At 51.3% G+C, this 12,479-nt stretch overlaps 1 protein-coding gene across 1 annotated transcript in view; it reads right to left on the reverse strand.

Annotated features, from left to right (window-relative positions):
* Nucleotides 1–12,479, reverse strand: part of PLB1 (phospholipase B1) — a 100,329-nt gene that overhangs the window by 12,680 nt on the left and 75,170 nt on the right. The window contains exons 37-44 of the mRNA XM_015566426.1: nucleotides 8,883–8,943; nucleotides 8,269–8,327; nucleotides 6,649–6,716; nucleotides 6,359–6,402; nucleotides 6,044–6,143; nucleotides 3,088–3,139; nucleotides 1,838–1,918; nucleotides 358–420 (exon numbers count right to left, since the gene is read on the reverse strand). Of these exons, the coding sequence (XP_015421912.1) occupies nucleotides 358–420; nucleotides 1,838–1,918; nucleotides 3,088–3,139; nucleotides 6,044–6,143; nucleotides 6,359–6,402; nucleotides 6,649–6,716; nucleotides 8,269–8,327; nucleotides 8,883–8,943 (528 nt within the window). The remainder of the gene's footprint in view (nucleotides 1–357; nucleotides 421–1,837; nucleotides 1,919–3,087; nucleotides 3,140–6,043; nucleotides 6,144–6,358; nucleotides 6,403–6,648; nucleotides 6,717–8,268; nucleotides 8,328–8,882; nucleotides 8,944–12,479) is intronic.

Genomic DNA, 12,479 nt, shown 5'->3' on the forward strand with positions numbered 1-12,479 from the left:
ATAAGACTTGTATATAAATCTTCATCATAGCTAGATTTGTGATACTCCCAAACTGAAAACAACCCAAATCCCCATCAAAAACTGTGTTATATCCATGCAATGGAATATTACTCAGCAACAAAAAGGGATGAACTATCCTATCTAATAAAGACAGAATATGCAAATTGACCATCACAGCGCCACAAAGATGGCGGGGCTGTCTCACCCCAAACAATCATGGCTGAGCTCTGGCAGGGGCAGCGAGTGCCTCCAGGATCACTGTCTGCCCCTGGGCCGCCCACAGCCACCAGGGGAGCGAGCAGGCAGGAGGTTACCAGCAGGAAAGGGGGCCCAGGATGTGCTGCTGCTCTGTCCTACCTCATAGAGGATGTCCAGGGCCTGTTGGATGTGCCGAACGTATTCCCTGGCTGAGTGGACCTCCTGTGAAGAAAGAAGGGACTCTCTTCAGCCCTGGGCACTCCTCAGAGGATGAGAGTGGTCTGTTCCCAGCCGAGAGGGCCCTGGGCATCCAAGATGGTGGCAGAGTGGATTTGCACAGGGGCTTGGATGGCACTGGACCGGCTAGAAGCCCAGCCCTCATTGCTGGTGGACAGGGTCTCTATTAGACACCATGAATCATCCCCACTGCACCCCACTCTGTGGCATCTCAAGCCCACAGGCAGCCCCTGGCAGTGCTGGGCCCACCGCTCCCCCAGTCCCTCAGCCTCATTCTCCTCCAACCATATGGCCGTGCTGGCCCCGTGGGCCCCCCCCTAACTCCTACGGTCCTTTGTGGGCTCCTCTGACCCATTTTCCGACTGAAGCTGGTTAAGTCCCTTCCTAGTTAGTCCTGTGGGCTGGCAGTCAGGTCCTTTTCACAAAAATACTCTCACTATAAACCTGCTTACAACAAGGGACAGGCATTCTGGGGCTAGTGGAGGCATTTTCCTGTCCCAAGTCCCCACAGGTGGCTCTGAGGTCACTTCTGGCTTCCTGGACCCTGTTGAGTCCAAGATGCAATGACATTTCAATCCCCCCGGGGCGGTGTCACTGCCTCCAGGGTCTGCGCAGTCAGGCAGAGAAGGAGGGGGGGCGGGCGCCTGGAAGAGCGAGACCTGTGTGGGGGGAGGAATTCTCATGCAGCCTCCGGTGGTGTCTCTGAGCCACAAGGAATGATGAATGTCTTCTCCCCCCGCCTGTGCCTGTCAAACATTCTACCACGACCTCTGCGTAATGGCAGCTGTCTTTTTCTGGCCAAATAAAATACAGGATGTCCTCAACTTAGAACAAGATGTATTCCAAAAGTTACAACTTCCCAAGGTTTGTAAGTCTGGACCCATTTCCGCACAGAAACAACGTTAGGCACAGGGGTGGTTCCCAGGCCGGCAGGCTGAAGTTGGTTAACTCATGATGTCCCTGAAGTGCAGCAAGCCTTCCTATTGGGACGGGTTCAGTTTCAGCCAGCCCAGGTATGACATGGTTTCAGCTCCCCTGCACCCCCTCCACCCCCACGAAAAACACCAGCAAACAGGGCAGAGACTGCAAGCAGGTGGGGGGTGGGTCTCACAAGTTACCCACTGGCTACCAGAAATCAGTGTTTGTGCATTACAGAGGCCACCCCATCAGCAGTGCCCAGCATGGGTGCTTCTAGACTCTTCTGGAATCAGACCAATGAAGCTGGTCTCCGAGGGGCCTCCCGCAGTGGGAAATGCCAGGCCTTATGGGGCATGTATGAGCCAGGGCTTCCTGGGCGGACTCAGTGCCTGGAGAGCAGGCAAGGTGACTCCCATGAGGGCGCTCAGGGCCACTGGTCAGCATCTCCCTCCCCTGGTCCCCGAGGGGCGGGTCAGGGGCCTACCGGATTCTCACAGTAATGACACAAGTCGTTGCTCCCAATGAAGAGAGTGATCAGCTTCCAGTCTTTCTCCAGATTGATTTCCTGAGGGGACAGAGTTCCTAGGTTTAGGGCTTTGTGGGGGGCACATTCAGGAGGTGCTTCCCTGGCCAGACTACCCCCAAGTGTCCCTCACTCTCTCTCTCACAGTAGAGAGACCGATGCCTCACCCTCACCGTGATGCTGGAGCAGGGAGCTCCTGAGAGAGAGAGAGAGAGAACACACAGGTGTACACATGTATCTTCTGCTCACACATTGCAGGAGACTATTTCCCTTTGAAATCCTTAGAAAGCTGCAGTCCCATGTGAAGTGGAGTGCATTAAGGCCTTCTGAGGAGCCAGGGCAAAAGATGTAGCTGGAAGCAAAAGCCCAGAGCTGCCTCTTGGGAGGGCTCTTCAGGTGTGGGAGCAGATGGTAGACCAGGTGTGGGAGCAGAGGGTAGACCAGGTGTGGGTGCAGGGGGTAGACCAGGTGTGGGAGCAGGGGGTTCTGGGGCCACATAAAACCCATGAAATCATTCGGTCTGGCCCTGCCAAGGCAACTGCAGGCGGGACTCAGAATTCAATGAATCTAGGAGCTGTTTTCATAGCAACATGCATTTATATTAAGCGGATAATATTAAGCAAATGATGTTATAAATATCCACATGGCTCTTGGCAGAAAAAAAGGTTCCCCACCCCTGGGGTAGACCTAGGTGGGGCCTGGAGAGGAGGCCATGTGAGGACTCAGAGGTAGGGTGGGGGCTGAGAGGCCCTCCAAGGAGCCAGTCTCCACTCAGCCACCATAATAGGAGTCCCGCCAGGAGCTGGATTCCAAGGTATAAACACAGAGCATTAAAAAAGAAATTACTAGTGAGAAGGTTGAGAGGGGCTGGGATTGGGAACGAGGAAGGACTGGAATGAGAAGCCTATTTTTAGAACCAGCATTTACATAATAGGGCTCTGCAGAGCCAGCTCCCTAAAGGGGGGAGCTGCTGGAGGCCAATGCCACGATCTCCAACTCTCTGCTCCTTCTCTCCCTTCTGCTGCCCATCCTAGGGGGAGGGGGCAGGGCCAGAGGGACAGCCAAGAGGGTGCCTTTGTGGCAAGGCCTGCTTCTGGTGGCTCCTTTGGCCCCTCATACAGACATGCCCAGAGCAGAAGCTGCAGTGGGACGTAGGGGGTCTGTTAGAGCCACTGACCCACCCCAGCTAGAGACCCGGGTCCTGTACTCACAGGGCTGTTTTTCATTCGAGCCACCAGGTCCCGGGCCTGGGCTGGCATATCCCTGGGCAGGAGAAGAGAGGGATGGTTAGAGTGGGCCCAGGAGCAAGGGCTCAAGCTGCAGGAGTTTGGCCTGGCAAGGATGTGTTTCCAAAAGACTCGCATTATGTTAAGTTTATTCCTTCAGAATGTATTGAAAGGCTTGATGCTCAGGAAATCTCAGCCGAGTAATAATCAAAGGTCTGCCATGACCTCGGAGCCACGTGGACCCAGACCCTGCCGCAGGCTCGTCTGATGCCACCCCCTCTCCCTGTCGGCCCGTCCTCCCGGCCACGTGAGGTGGCATCTGCTCAGCCTCCCAGCAGGGAAGCGCCCTGACAGTTCATCCAGTGCTTTCATTGCAAGCTGAGCCTGTTCACTTCTTAATCGGCTGCCCGTTTTAAAAATAACCTTTTGTGTATTTTTGAAAAAGTCACAGCCCTAAATTATCCCTTGGCTTTCCCCTTCCAGGCTTCCCGACTCCGTTAGCCGTCACGTCTCAGCCCCACTCTCTGCCCTTTAATCCTTTTGCTTTTCTTCTCTTTCCACACCATTCTCCATCTCCTCACGTTTCCCCTCCCAGCAAGACAGGTTGGGGAGACAAAAACGGACAGGGTTCGTGCTCCCTTCACCTCCTGGGTGTCTGCCACGAATAAGGCAATGAATACTCAGGGTAAGAGACCTGTGTGTCAATGGAACACTACTCAGCAATAAAGACGAATGGACTACCGATACCAACAACAACATGGATGCATCTCAAAATAATTTTGCTGGCTGAAAGGTTAGACAAGAAGGCATACATAGTCTATGATCTCATTTACATACAATTCTAGAAAAACTAAGACTCATCTATAGTGACAGAAAGCAGGTCAGTGGTTGCCTGGAGTGCGTTAGGGGACAGGAAGGGGCAAGAGGGAGAGATTACAAAGGGGCCCAGGGAAACGTTTGGGGGTGATGGATGTGTTTATCATCTTGATTGCAGTGATGGTTTCACAGGCATATGCTTGTACAAAACATTAAATTGCAGACTTTTAATGACAGTGTATGGTATGTCAGTTAAACCTTTTTTTTTATAAAAAGTATGTATATGAGAAATTATGTCAGCAAAGAGATACAGCCAATAGAGGCCTCCTTGGAGGAAGTCCTAGAAACAGTTGCTGGCACAGGATGGCCATTTAAAATCTCTGCATGCCCACAATGAGCTGGGCACGTGGCCAAGCAAACATGACACCTTCCCTGCCCTTGTGTCTCATTTACACACCCAGGGCCACACCCATACAGTCCTGCTATTGGTGGGCACATCAGAAAGCTATAAAGAAAGCCTGGCCTGGTTAAAGGTGACCACAGAAGTACTCATAACCTTTTAATAGGTTCAAGATGTGACGAGGGGAATTCACGGGCGATAAGTTCACATGGGCACTGGGGGAAGTCAGGATCGCCCACTTCCTCCTCTCTCCCCAGCCATGTCCTTCAGGCTCAGAGCACGTCCCACCTTCCCTGTGAGCCTGCTCTCCACTGAGCTCATTCGTCCACACCTCCTCCATTTCCTTTTCCATCTCTTGGAGGTACGGGACCCGGGTTCTCCTTTCAGCTCTGCTACGAACTTGTTGCGTGAGCTCTCTCAAGCTACCCAACCCTGCCAGGGCTGAACTTTCCTCACCTTTTACAGGAAGGGGTTGGATGCATGATTTCTGGGGTCCCTTCTGCATCTGTGTTGAGACTGCCTAGTCCTCACTGCCTGGCCCTACACTTTTCTATTCCCTTGGTTGCACTCCAAAGTACAAAATCATTTCAGTCTGCAATGTTGCCGTACGCAACATTTCCCCCCAAAAGTTACTTGTTTGTTTCACTGGACAGTAAGCCCTTTGTAGGGAGGGAGTTCACCGTTTGGCTTTTCTGTATCTTTTGGTAACCGCCTTGGAGCAGCAGTAAAATAGAAAAGGCAGTGAGAGACGTGAGGCGAGAAAGGGGCTAAAATGTCAATAGACGGAAGAATTACCTCCAGGTTAATGAAGCCTGGGCTTTAAATTATAATGAAACAACAACAATGATGATGATGATGGTAATAATAATAGTAGTTATAACAGCAGTTAGATGTTGACATTAGGACCGCATGAAGCCCAGTTTTGTTTTGTTTTTTGTTTTGTTTTTTTTTCTCCAGAAAAATTAGTTCCTCTTGCTTATGACGTTGAGGAACTGACATGGCTTCCTGTGTCTCAGGGCCGCACCGAGCGTGGGGCCCTCCTCGCTAGACTGAAAGGAAGGCTCCTGTGAACACCGTGAGTCAGGGCAGCGTCGTTTCCTTGGTGATCTGAGCGCAGCAATCCTGCTAAAAGCAAACACGCAGCACGTTCGGTGCAGAAAATCAATGAACTCTGCCAGGCATTTCAGCTTTAATTATCTGAATTATTGTCAACAACAGAAACCTGAGTGAAAACAAACAACTACCATGCTGTTCCCGGGCCGCACACCTCATTCCCTAATGTCAAAATAACAGCCTTTTCAGATTCCACACGGGAGGATCTGAGGTGAGGGGGAGGGAGGGAGGCGGGCTGTCCACGGGGTCACACACCGAGTCCCTGAGAAGTTCGCTGAACCTGTGCCCGGCAGGGAGCTAAAGGCCCCGAGCCAGCCAGGTCTGATCCTGGATCCTCTGATAACTTTCGCTGATAAGCTTGGACCATTTGGGAAACTTTCTAAGCCTCAGTGTCCTCATGCTAGTGCCCATCTTGAAGGGTGTGAGATCACAGGAGACGACCCACGTGAGGGCCAGCTCAGGGCCAGGCACACAGAAGTGCTCCGTGTCTGGCAGCGATGACTGCTTACCTGGGGCCAGGCTCCCAGGTCCCGGCCTCCTCGCCACCTCCATTTCCCGCCCTGACTTCCCAGCCCACCCTCCTCTCTCCCTCCTATACCCACGTCCACTCACCGAGCGCTGGCACCTTCCACAGCCACATTCAGTCCCGCCGTCTCCTCCTGGGTGCCGGTGGAGAATCCGAGGATTTGAGGATTGAACTTCTTGAGAATGTCTTTTAAGAGGGAGAAAGCAGACAGCACAGGTGAGTGGGAGGTGGATGTGCAGCGTTGGGGCACAGGTGGGGGGCAGGGTGGTTTGGGGTCTTTTCGGGGCCGGTGGACTTCCCTCCTTGCAGATGACTCCCCTGCTGCTGCTCAGGGGAGGCCCTGGCCCCAGCGAGGGGTTGTTGGGGCCACCGTGATGGTGCTTCTGCGTGTTGCTACTTACTGGGCAGCGTGGTGTGGGTCTCCAAGACCCCATCCCCTCCAGCGCTGGGGAGAGAAACACATCTGTTCAAACCGCCCGACCCGCTGCTCCACATGTCATCATATTTCTGAGCCAGAACCAGAGTCTGCCCTCGGTACGGGATTCCCGTCACCCTGAGGACCAACATGAGCACCAGGGCACCGGGCCATGGAGCCTGGCCTCGTCTCCGTCTCCGCAGGGCCGACAGGGAAACACACTCATGGCCTCTGGGGGAGTGTCACCCAGAGAAATGAAGTGGAGAACATCCTCACCTCCAGGACAGTCCCCGCCAGGACACGAGCTGGTCACTGGAGTTGCCAGGGCGGGCTCCCACCGCTGTCTGCAAAAGGCAAAGAGAAAGCAGGCTGTAGCCCTGGGAGGGTGGGGGGGAGGAGTGGGGGTGGGGTGAGGTGGTGGTGGTCGGGGGACTGTGCCCTCGTGTAGCAGCCGGGGCCTGGATTGACCTTTTCTGAAAATGTACCAGCTCCTCTCCAGGCCACTTAACCTCTGAGTTGTCCTGACTCCTCAATCCTCTACATACAACCAGCAACCAAGTCCTAGAAGAACCAAGATCCTTCCTTCCCACACTCTCTAGCTCCCACCTCTTTCTTGCTGTTCCCTTTGCCATATTCTGAGGTGAGACAGTCATCTTCTCGCTGTGGACAACACTCTAACCTCCGACCTGACCCCATGCTCTCCAGCGCCTGCTCCCTTCTCACCAGCTGTCCGGCTGCTCTTCTGAGCTCACCTTGTCTTCACACCTCCCCTTGACCCTGACCTTTCAGTGGGTCTCACTTACCCACAGGGTCAGAGCCAAACCCCTTTACCAGCTTCCTGAGTTCACCATAACCTGGTTTCCACTTTCCTTCCTTCACTCACCTTCTCCTTTCCTGTCCACACAAATCTCCAGGCCTAAGCAAACTGATCTGGAACAGGAGGGCCTTGGACTGGTGTTGAATTCATTCTCTAAGACCTTTGCCAGTTTTTGTCTCCTTTATAAAACTTTCTCAAAATGCCCTATCTCAAAAAAGAGAGGGGAACTCCTCTTCAAAACTTATAAAAATAATGCATAGTCACCATAACTAGTGAAATGATGCAAAGGTTTTTAAAAGTTAATAATCTACCCCACCTTATAATCTTGCCCCATCCCCTCCTCACCCCTGACCCACATACACATGCCACCAAAGCTAATCATACCAGAGTTAAAACACATTCACACACCTGGGGGGAAGTTGTTTGTTTTTACAGAAATAAATATCTGGTTTAAAAAAAAAGGCCTGTATGTCATCTGTATGTTTATGTAGCTTCTTCTGTGTACATTCCTTGCTTTCCCAGTTGAATAGATTTCATGAGGGCCATGGCTATGTCTCATTCTTCTTTCCTCTCAGAATTGCTAGCAGAGTGCACACAGCAGTAGCTAAATAGTTAGCTAATAGGATTCACTTAGTGAAACTGTGCTATATGCAGGAATTGGGCTCCCTCTGCCCCAAAGAACACATCTTCAAAGGGGGTGAGGGGGCGCTGGGAAGGGATGGGTAAGACCACCACTCTGTGAGTCAGGTAGATGGAGGTGAGTTTCCTGATACAGGCAGGCAGGTTTGGCTGAGTACCTTAGCAGAGACAAAATGCTTGGGGACAATGGGGGAAGGCGTACGTGTAGGTATTATATGGCTTCTCCCTGGGGAGGCGGTGTTTGAGCGAGACTGCGGAAGGGCAGAGGGCAGAGCATTACAGATTGCCTGGTGATGTCTCGTGGCTGCCTGGCTATGTTTTGGTGCCTGACACAGGTAGGTTCTCACTAGTGCCAGCTAAATGCAGATCCAGTGTGGAGGAAGAGTTGATTCCGCACAGGGCTTGGCGGGTGCCCATGCCTGGCGCAGCTCAGTACTCACAGTTAACGAGTCACCCAGGGCGGCCACCACTTTGATGTCTCCTGGTCGGAGCTCATGGACTAGGACAGACAGGCAAAAAGATGGATGGTCAGGGGGAGGTCTTTCTTTGAAAGCATAAACTTGACTAGAAGTCTCAGATTCTGCTGTGGTCCCACAGGTCCCCACTACACTACTTCCAGCCTAGGGCCTTAGCAACTTTGCCTCTTACATCCATTAGAACAACCAAGGCACTGAAGGTAACGACCTTGATGGCCTTGTCCATCCTGAGAGGAGCCGGATTCCCACTGGAGCGGTCCAGGGAAGTCCTAGCTGCGGGGGTCATGAGTGCAGGCAGAGAGGACCCCAATCCCTGAATGGCCCTACCTCACAGGGCAGGGAGGCCCGAGGGCCTGCCATTGGGACTAAGTGGACCTGGGAAGTGTGATTTGTGGAGAGGCCTGGGAGCCCAGCAGGGGTTGCAGGCGAGCTATTCCCCGGTTACACCAGACCTAGGACCGCATTGCGTGGGAATCGGCGAGGCCTGCTCAAGGCTCCAGGATGTGCTTGCAGGGTCTCCCACCACCTGGACACTTAGCGAGGCCCTTGAGTGAAGTGGGAAATGACGTTTCACTCACCCGAGGTGGGAACACTGTTGGACGGAGTCCACTCCATACACAGGAAGTCACTACCCCAGTTCTAAATCAACAGGAGGAAAGACACAACGCCCAACACTCATTGTGCAGGGAAGTTAGCTTCAGCCGAGAACTAGCTAAGGAACGTTTGGTGGCGGCTAGAACTATGTCACTGTAGGGGGTCATGTGAGGGAAGGATCTGTTAGCTGTAAATGGTCTGTGACAGAAACGGGAGAGGAGAAAATGGGTGCCTGCCCATCCCTATGCACAAAACGCACAATGGTGGGAACACACAACAGTCTTTCCCATCTCCACTCTCTCCACTCTTAGGTGGAGCCAGCAGTCTTACCGAAGCAGGGGAGTAACAGTGCAGTCATTCACACTACATGGGGTTTCCCAGAGAACACATTTCTGGACGCCTATTAAGCGATTCCAGCTGGGTTTTGGTATTGTTATTTAACATTAAGCTAATGGACACTAATTAGGATGCCAGAGCCGAAACAATAATTAGTTAGAATATATTTAGAAAAAGAACATGACATTTTTACAATTGCGGAGTCCCTGGTTTCTGCATATATTTTTCTTGCACATGTGTATATGTTTTTGGATATTTAACTTAATAGCCAACCATTTCCTTGTATGTGTAAAAATTAATGCCTATAACCTGGGTACTTCTAGTCAAATTCCTTCTTTCTTCATCTCTAAAATAAAGAGCACCTTGCCCTGGCTGGGTGGCTCAGTTGTTAGAGCATTGTCCAGCTATGCCAAAGTTGTGGGTTCAATCTCTGGTCAGGGCACATACCAGAAGCAACCAATGAATGCATCAATAAGTGGAACAACAAATCTCTCCCTCTTCCTTCCCCCGCCCCCTCTCAAATCAATAATAATAATAATAATAATAATAATAATACAGAGCACCTTTTCCAGGTACTGGAGGAAGGGATGGGTGGGAAGCAGAGGGATAGAAATGACCAGTATCAGCAAGCTGGGGGAGAAACAGAACCTCCTCCCCAGAGGTGCAAACACCTGCATATCCCCGAGATGGCCTGAGGGACAAGCCCAGTGCTGAGCACATAGTAGGGCTCCACAAACAGGCAATGACTAGTTGGCTGATTTGGAAGCTCATTTCTTCTGTTTTAATCAGATGATGACAAAGACAAGCCTTCTTAAAAACACTCTTCTCACCAGGGAGCAAACTGAAGCTTCTTTTAAAAATTATTTGCTCAATTTGATACAACTCAATTTATTCCAAGGAACTTCTCAATTCATCACATGCACAGATTCCTTCTTCTGTGTGGATGCTCTACGCAAGTCAAGACTGTGTTTGTTGTGCCTATGACAAATATCGGGGGACATTATAAAAAATGTTCTATTGCTGTGAGTACTTCAGAACTATCTCAGCCAGCTGCTGAGCCAGAGACACAGCTGGGGTCTGTCACAGGGAGAACCACACACTGCAGTGGGTACCCTGGTGTCCTGTGAAACGCAGATGCTGACTCAGTAGGACTGGGGTGGTGTCCAGGACTTCGCATTTCCAATGAGTTCCCGGGTAACATTGATGTTGCCTGTTTGTGGCTAACAGAGCAAGTTATTTAAGAAAACCACACTTTCTAGGCTTGGGTTTCGAACTCTTCCAGCAGCAGAAGCAAAGACACATAAGACAGAGGACAGGCCTGGTGTGGTCCAGGATCCTCTAGGCCAGCGGTCGGCAAACTGCGGCTCACGAGCCACATGCGGCCCTTTGGCCCCTTGAGTGTGGCTCTTCCACAAAATACCGGCTCTTCCACAAAATACCGACTTCTGTGCATGGGCCACAAAGTTACAATCGCACTGTACGTGCGTGCCCGCACGTGGCATTTTGTGGAAGAGCCACGCTCAAGGGGCCAAAGAGCCGCATGTGGCTCGCGAGCCGTGGTTTGCCGACCACAGCCCTAGGCCATCTTTGGAGTAGTAATCCTGAAAGCTGTGGGCCCTGCATCCTTGGGGTTCCTCAGAGCCAGTACGATTACTGGAACCCAACCAGCCTCGGACCCACCTAGATATGCATCAGCTTCCTGTTGGGCGCGGTCCCTGGAATTGGGATTCTTTCTACTCGGCTTGGCTTTCACCTTTCAGGAAGTCAATGGTACATCCTACCTATTGCCTCCCCTTCGTCCTTTGAGAAGCTGAGTTGCCTAATCAGAAATGATGTTTGTACAAAGGTCAGAGAAAACTGATCCACGGGCACTGCCTCTTGTTGGCTGCTATTGTCAGGTAAGCACCGGAGAACATGTTAGGACAATCAGGAACTCTGTGGTTCAGGCGATTTTTTTTTTTTTTTTTACATTTCCGTTTTCAGTATGTTGTACAAAGGTCAGAGAAAACTGATCCACGGGCACTGCCTCTTGTTGGCTGCTATTGTCAGGTAAGCACCAGAGAACATGTTAGGACAATCCTGGAACTCTGGTTCAGGCGATTTTTTTTTTTTTTACATTTCCGTTTTCAGTATGTAAGAAGGGCACATTTCTGCTTAAGCTAACACACTGAAACCTGCATCCCACCCGAGTCACTGGCAGGTTTGTCCCTGAGAGAGGCGGACATGCGTCGGGAGTTACCTCGATGGCTGGCTTGGTGGGGTATGTGTAGTTACTGTTCCGCAGGGTTCTCAGGAAAGGCTCATTCTAAGAGAGGAAAGAAGCCACCAGGAGAGGTTATCTGACAACATCAGAGGTTGCTCAGGAAAGATAAGAACTAATAATCCTGTCCTCTAGATTTTTTTAACGTGAGTTTTCTGCACGCAAATAGGAAGAACTGTGTAAACATCACTTTGTTCATTCCCTAGAGGGGTTTTCATATCATCTTTGGCAAAGTATAAAGGAAAGGCCTAAAAAAGGGTCATGTATGAATGTTTTATTCAGGGTTCTAAGAACATCTCCCTAATCATCACACTGATCTGTTTTCTCTCCTTTGCAATTTCTCTGGCAAGAGATTCATATTATAGCAATTTTTTCTTTTATAAAAAGAGTTATGATTATCAATTTGCTTTTAATGTCTTCTTCCCCCTTCATCTCAGAAGAAACATGCTGTCTTCCATTCTGGCCCTGCCACTGCCTCTCTTGCATCCTGATCCCATTCACACCATCACGTTCCTGCCGGGCATCAGATCTGAGTTTGCAGACCCTGAAAACCCCCATTTTACAGATGAGGAGCAACTGAGGCCCAGAGTGAGCAAGGGACCTGCTCCAGGCACAGAGCAAATAGTGAGTGAGAACAGGGCCTGACCTGACTGGGCAGGCCCCGCTGACCGGGACCGGCCTGGTTCCATTCCTCACACTGTCAGGCCTGGGTGGTCAGACATGGAGGAAGGGGAAGACAGGGACTCAGCAGACACCTTGAAGCAGGGGTCCTCAAACTTTTTAAACAGGGGGCCGGTTCACTGTCCATCAGACCGTTGGAGGGCCGGACTGTAGTTTAAAAAAAAACTATGAACAAATTCCTATGCACACAGCGGCGGCAAAAACACCCGGCGGGCCGGATAAATGTTTTTGGCGGGCCGCATGTGGCCCACGGGCTGTAGTTTGAGGACCCCTGGTCTGGAGCCTCTGCATCCTGGGCATGGGG

The sequence above is a fragment of the Myotis davidii genome, unplaced genomic scaffold (assembly GCF_000327345.1).
Source record: "Myotis davidii unplaced genomic scaffold, ASM32734v1 scaffold238, whole genome shotgun sequence".
Lineage (NCBI taxonomy): Eukaryota > Metazoa > Chordata > Mammalia > Chiroptera > Vespertilionidae > Myotis > Myotis davidii.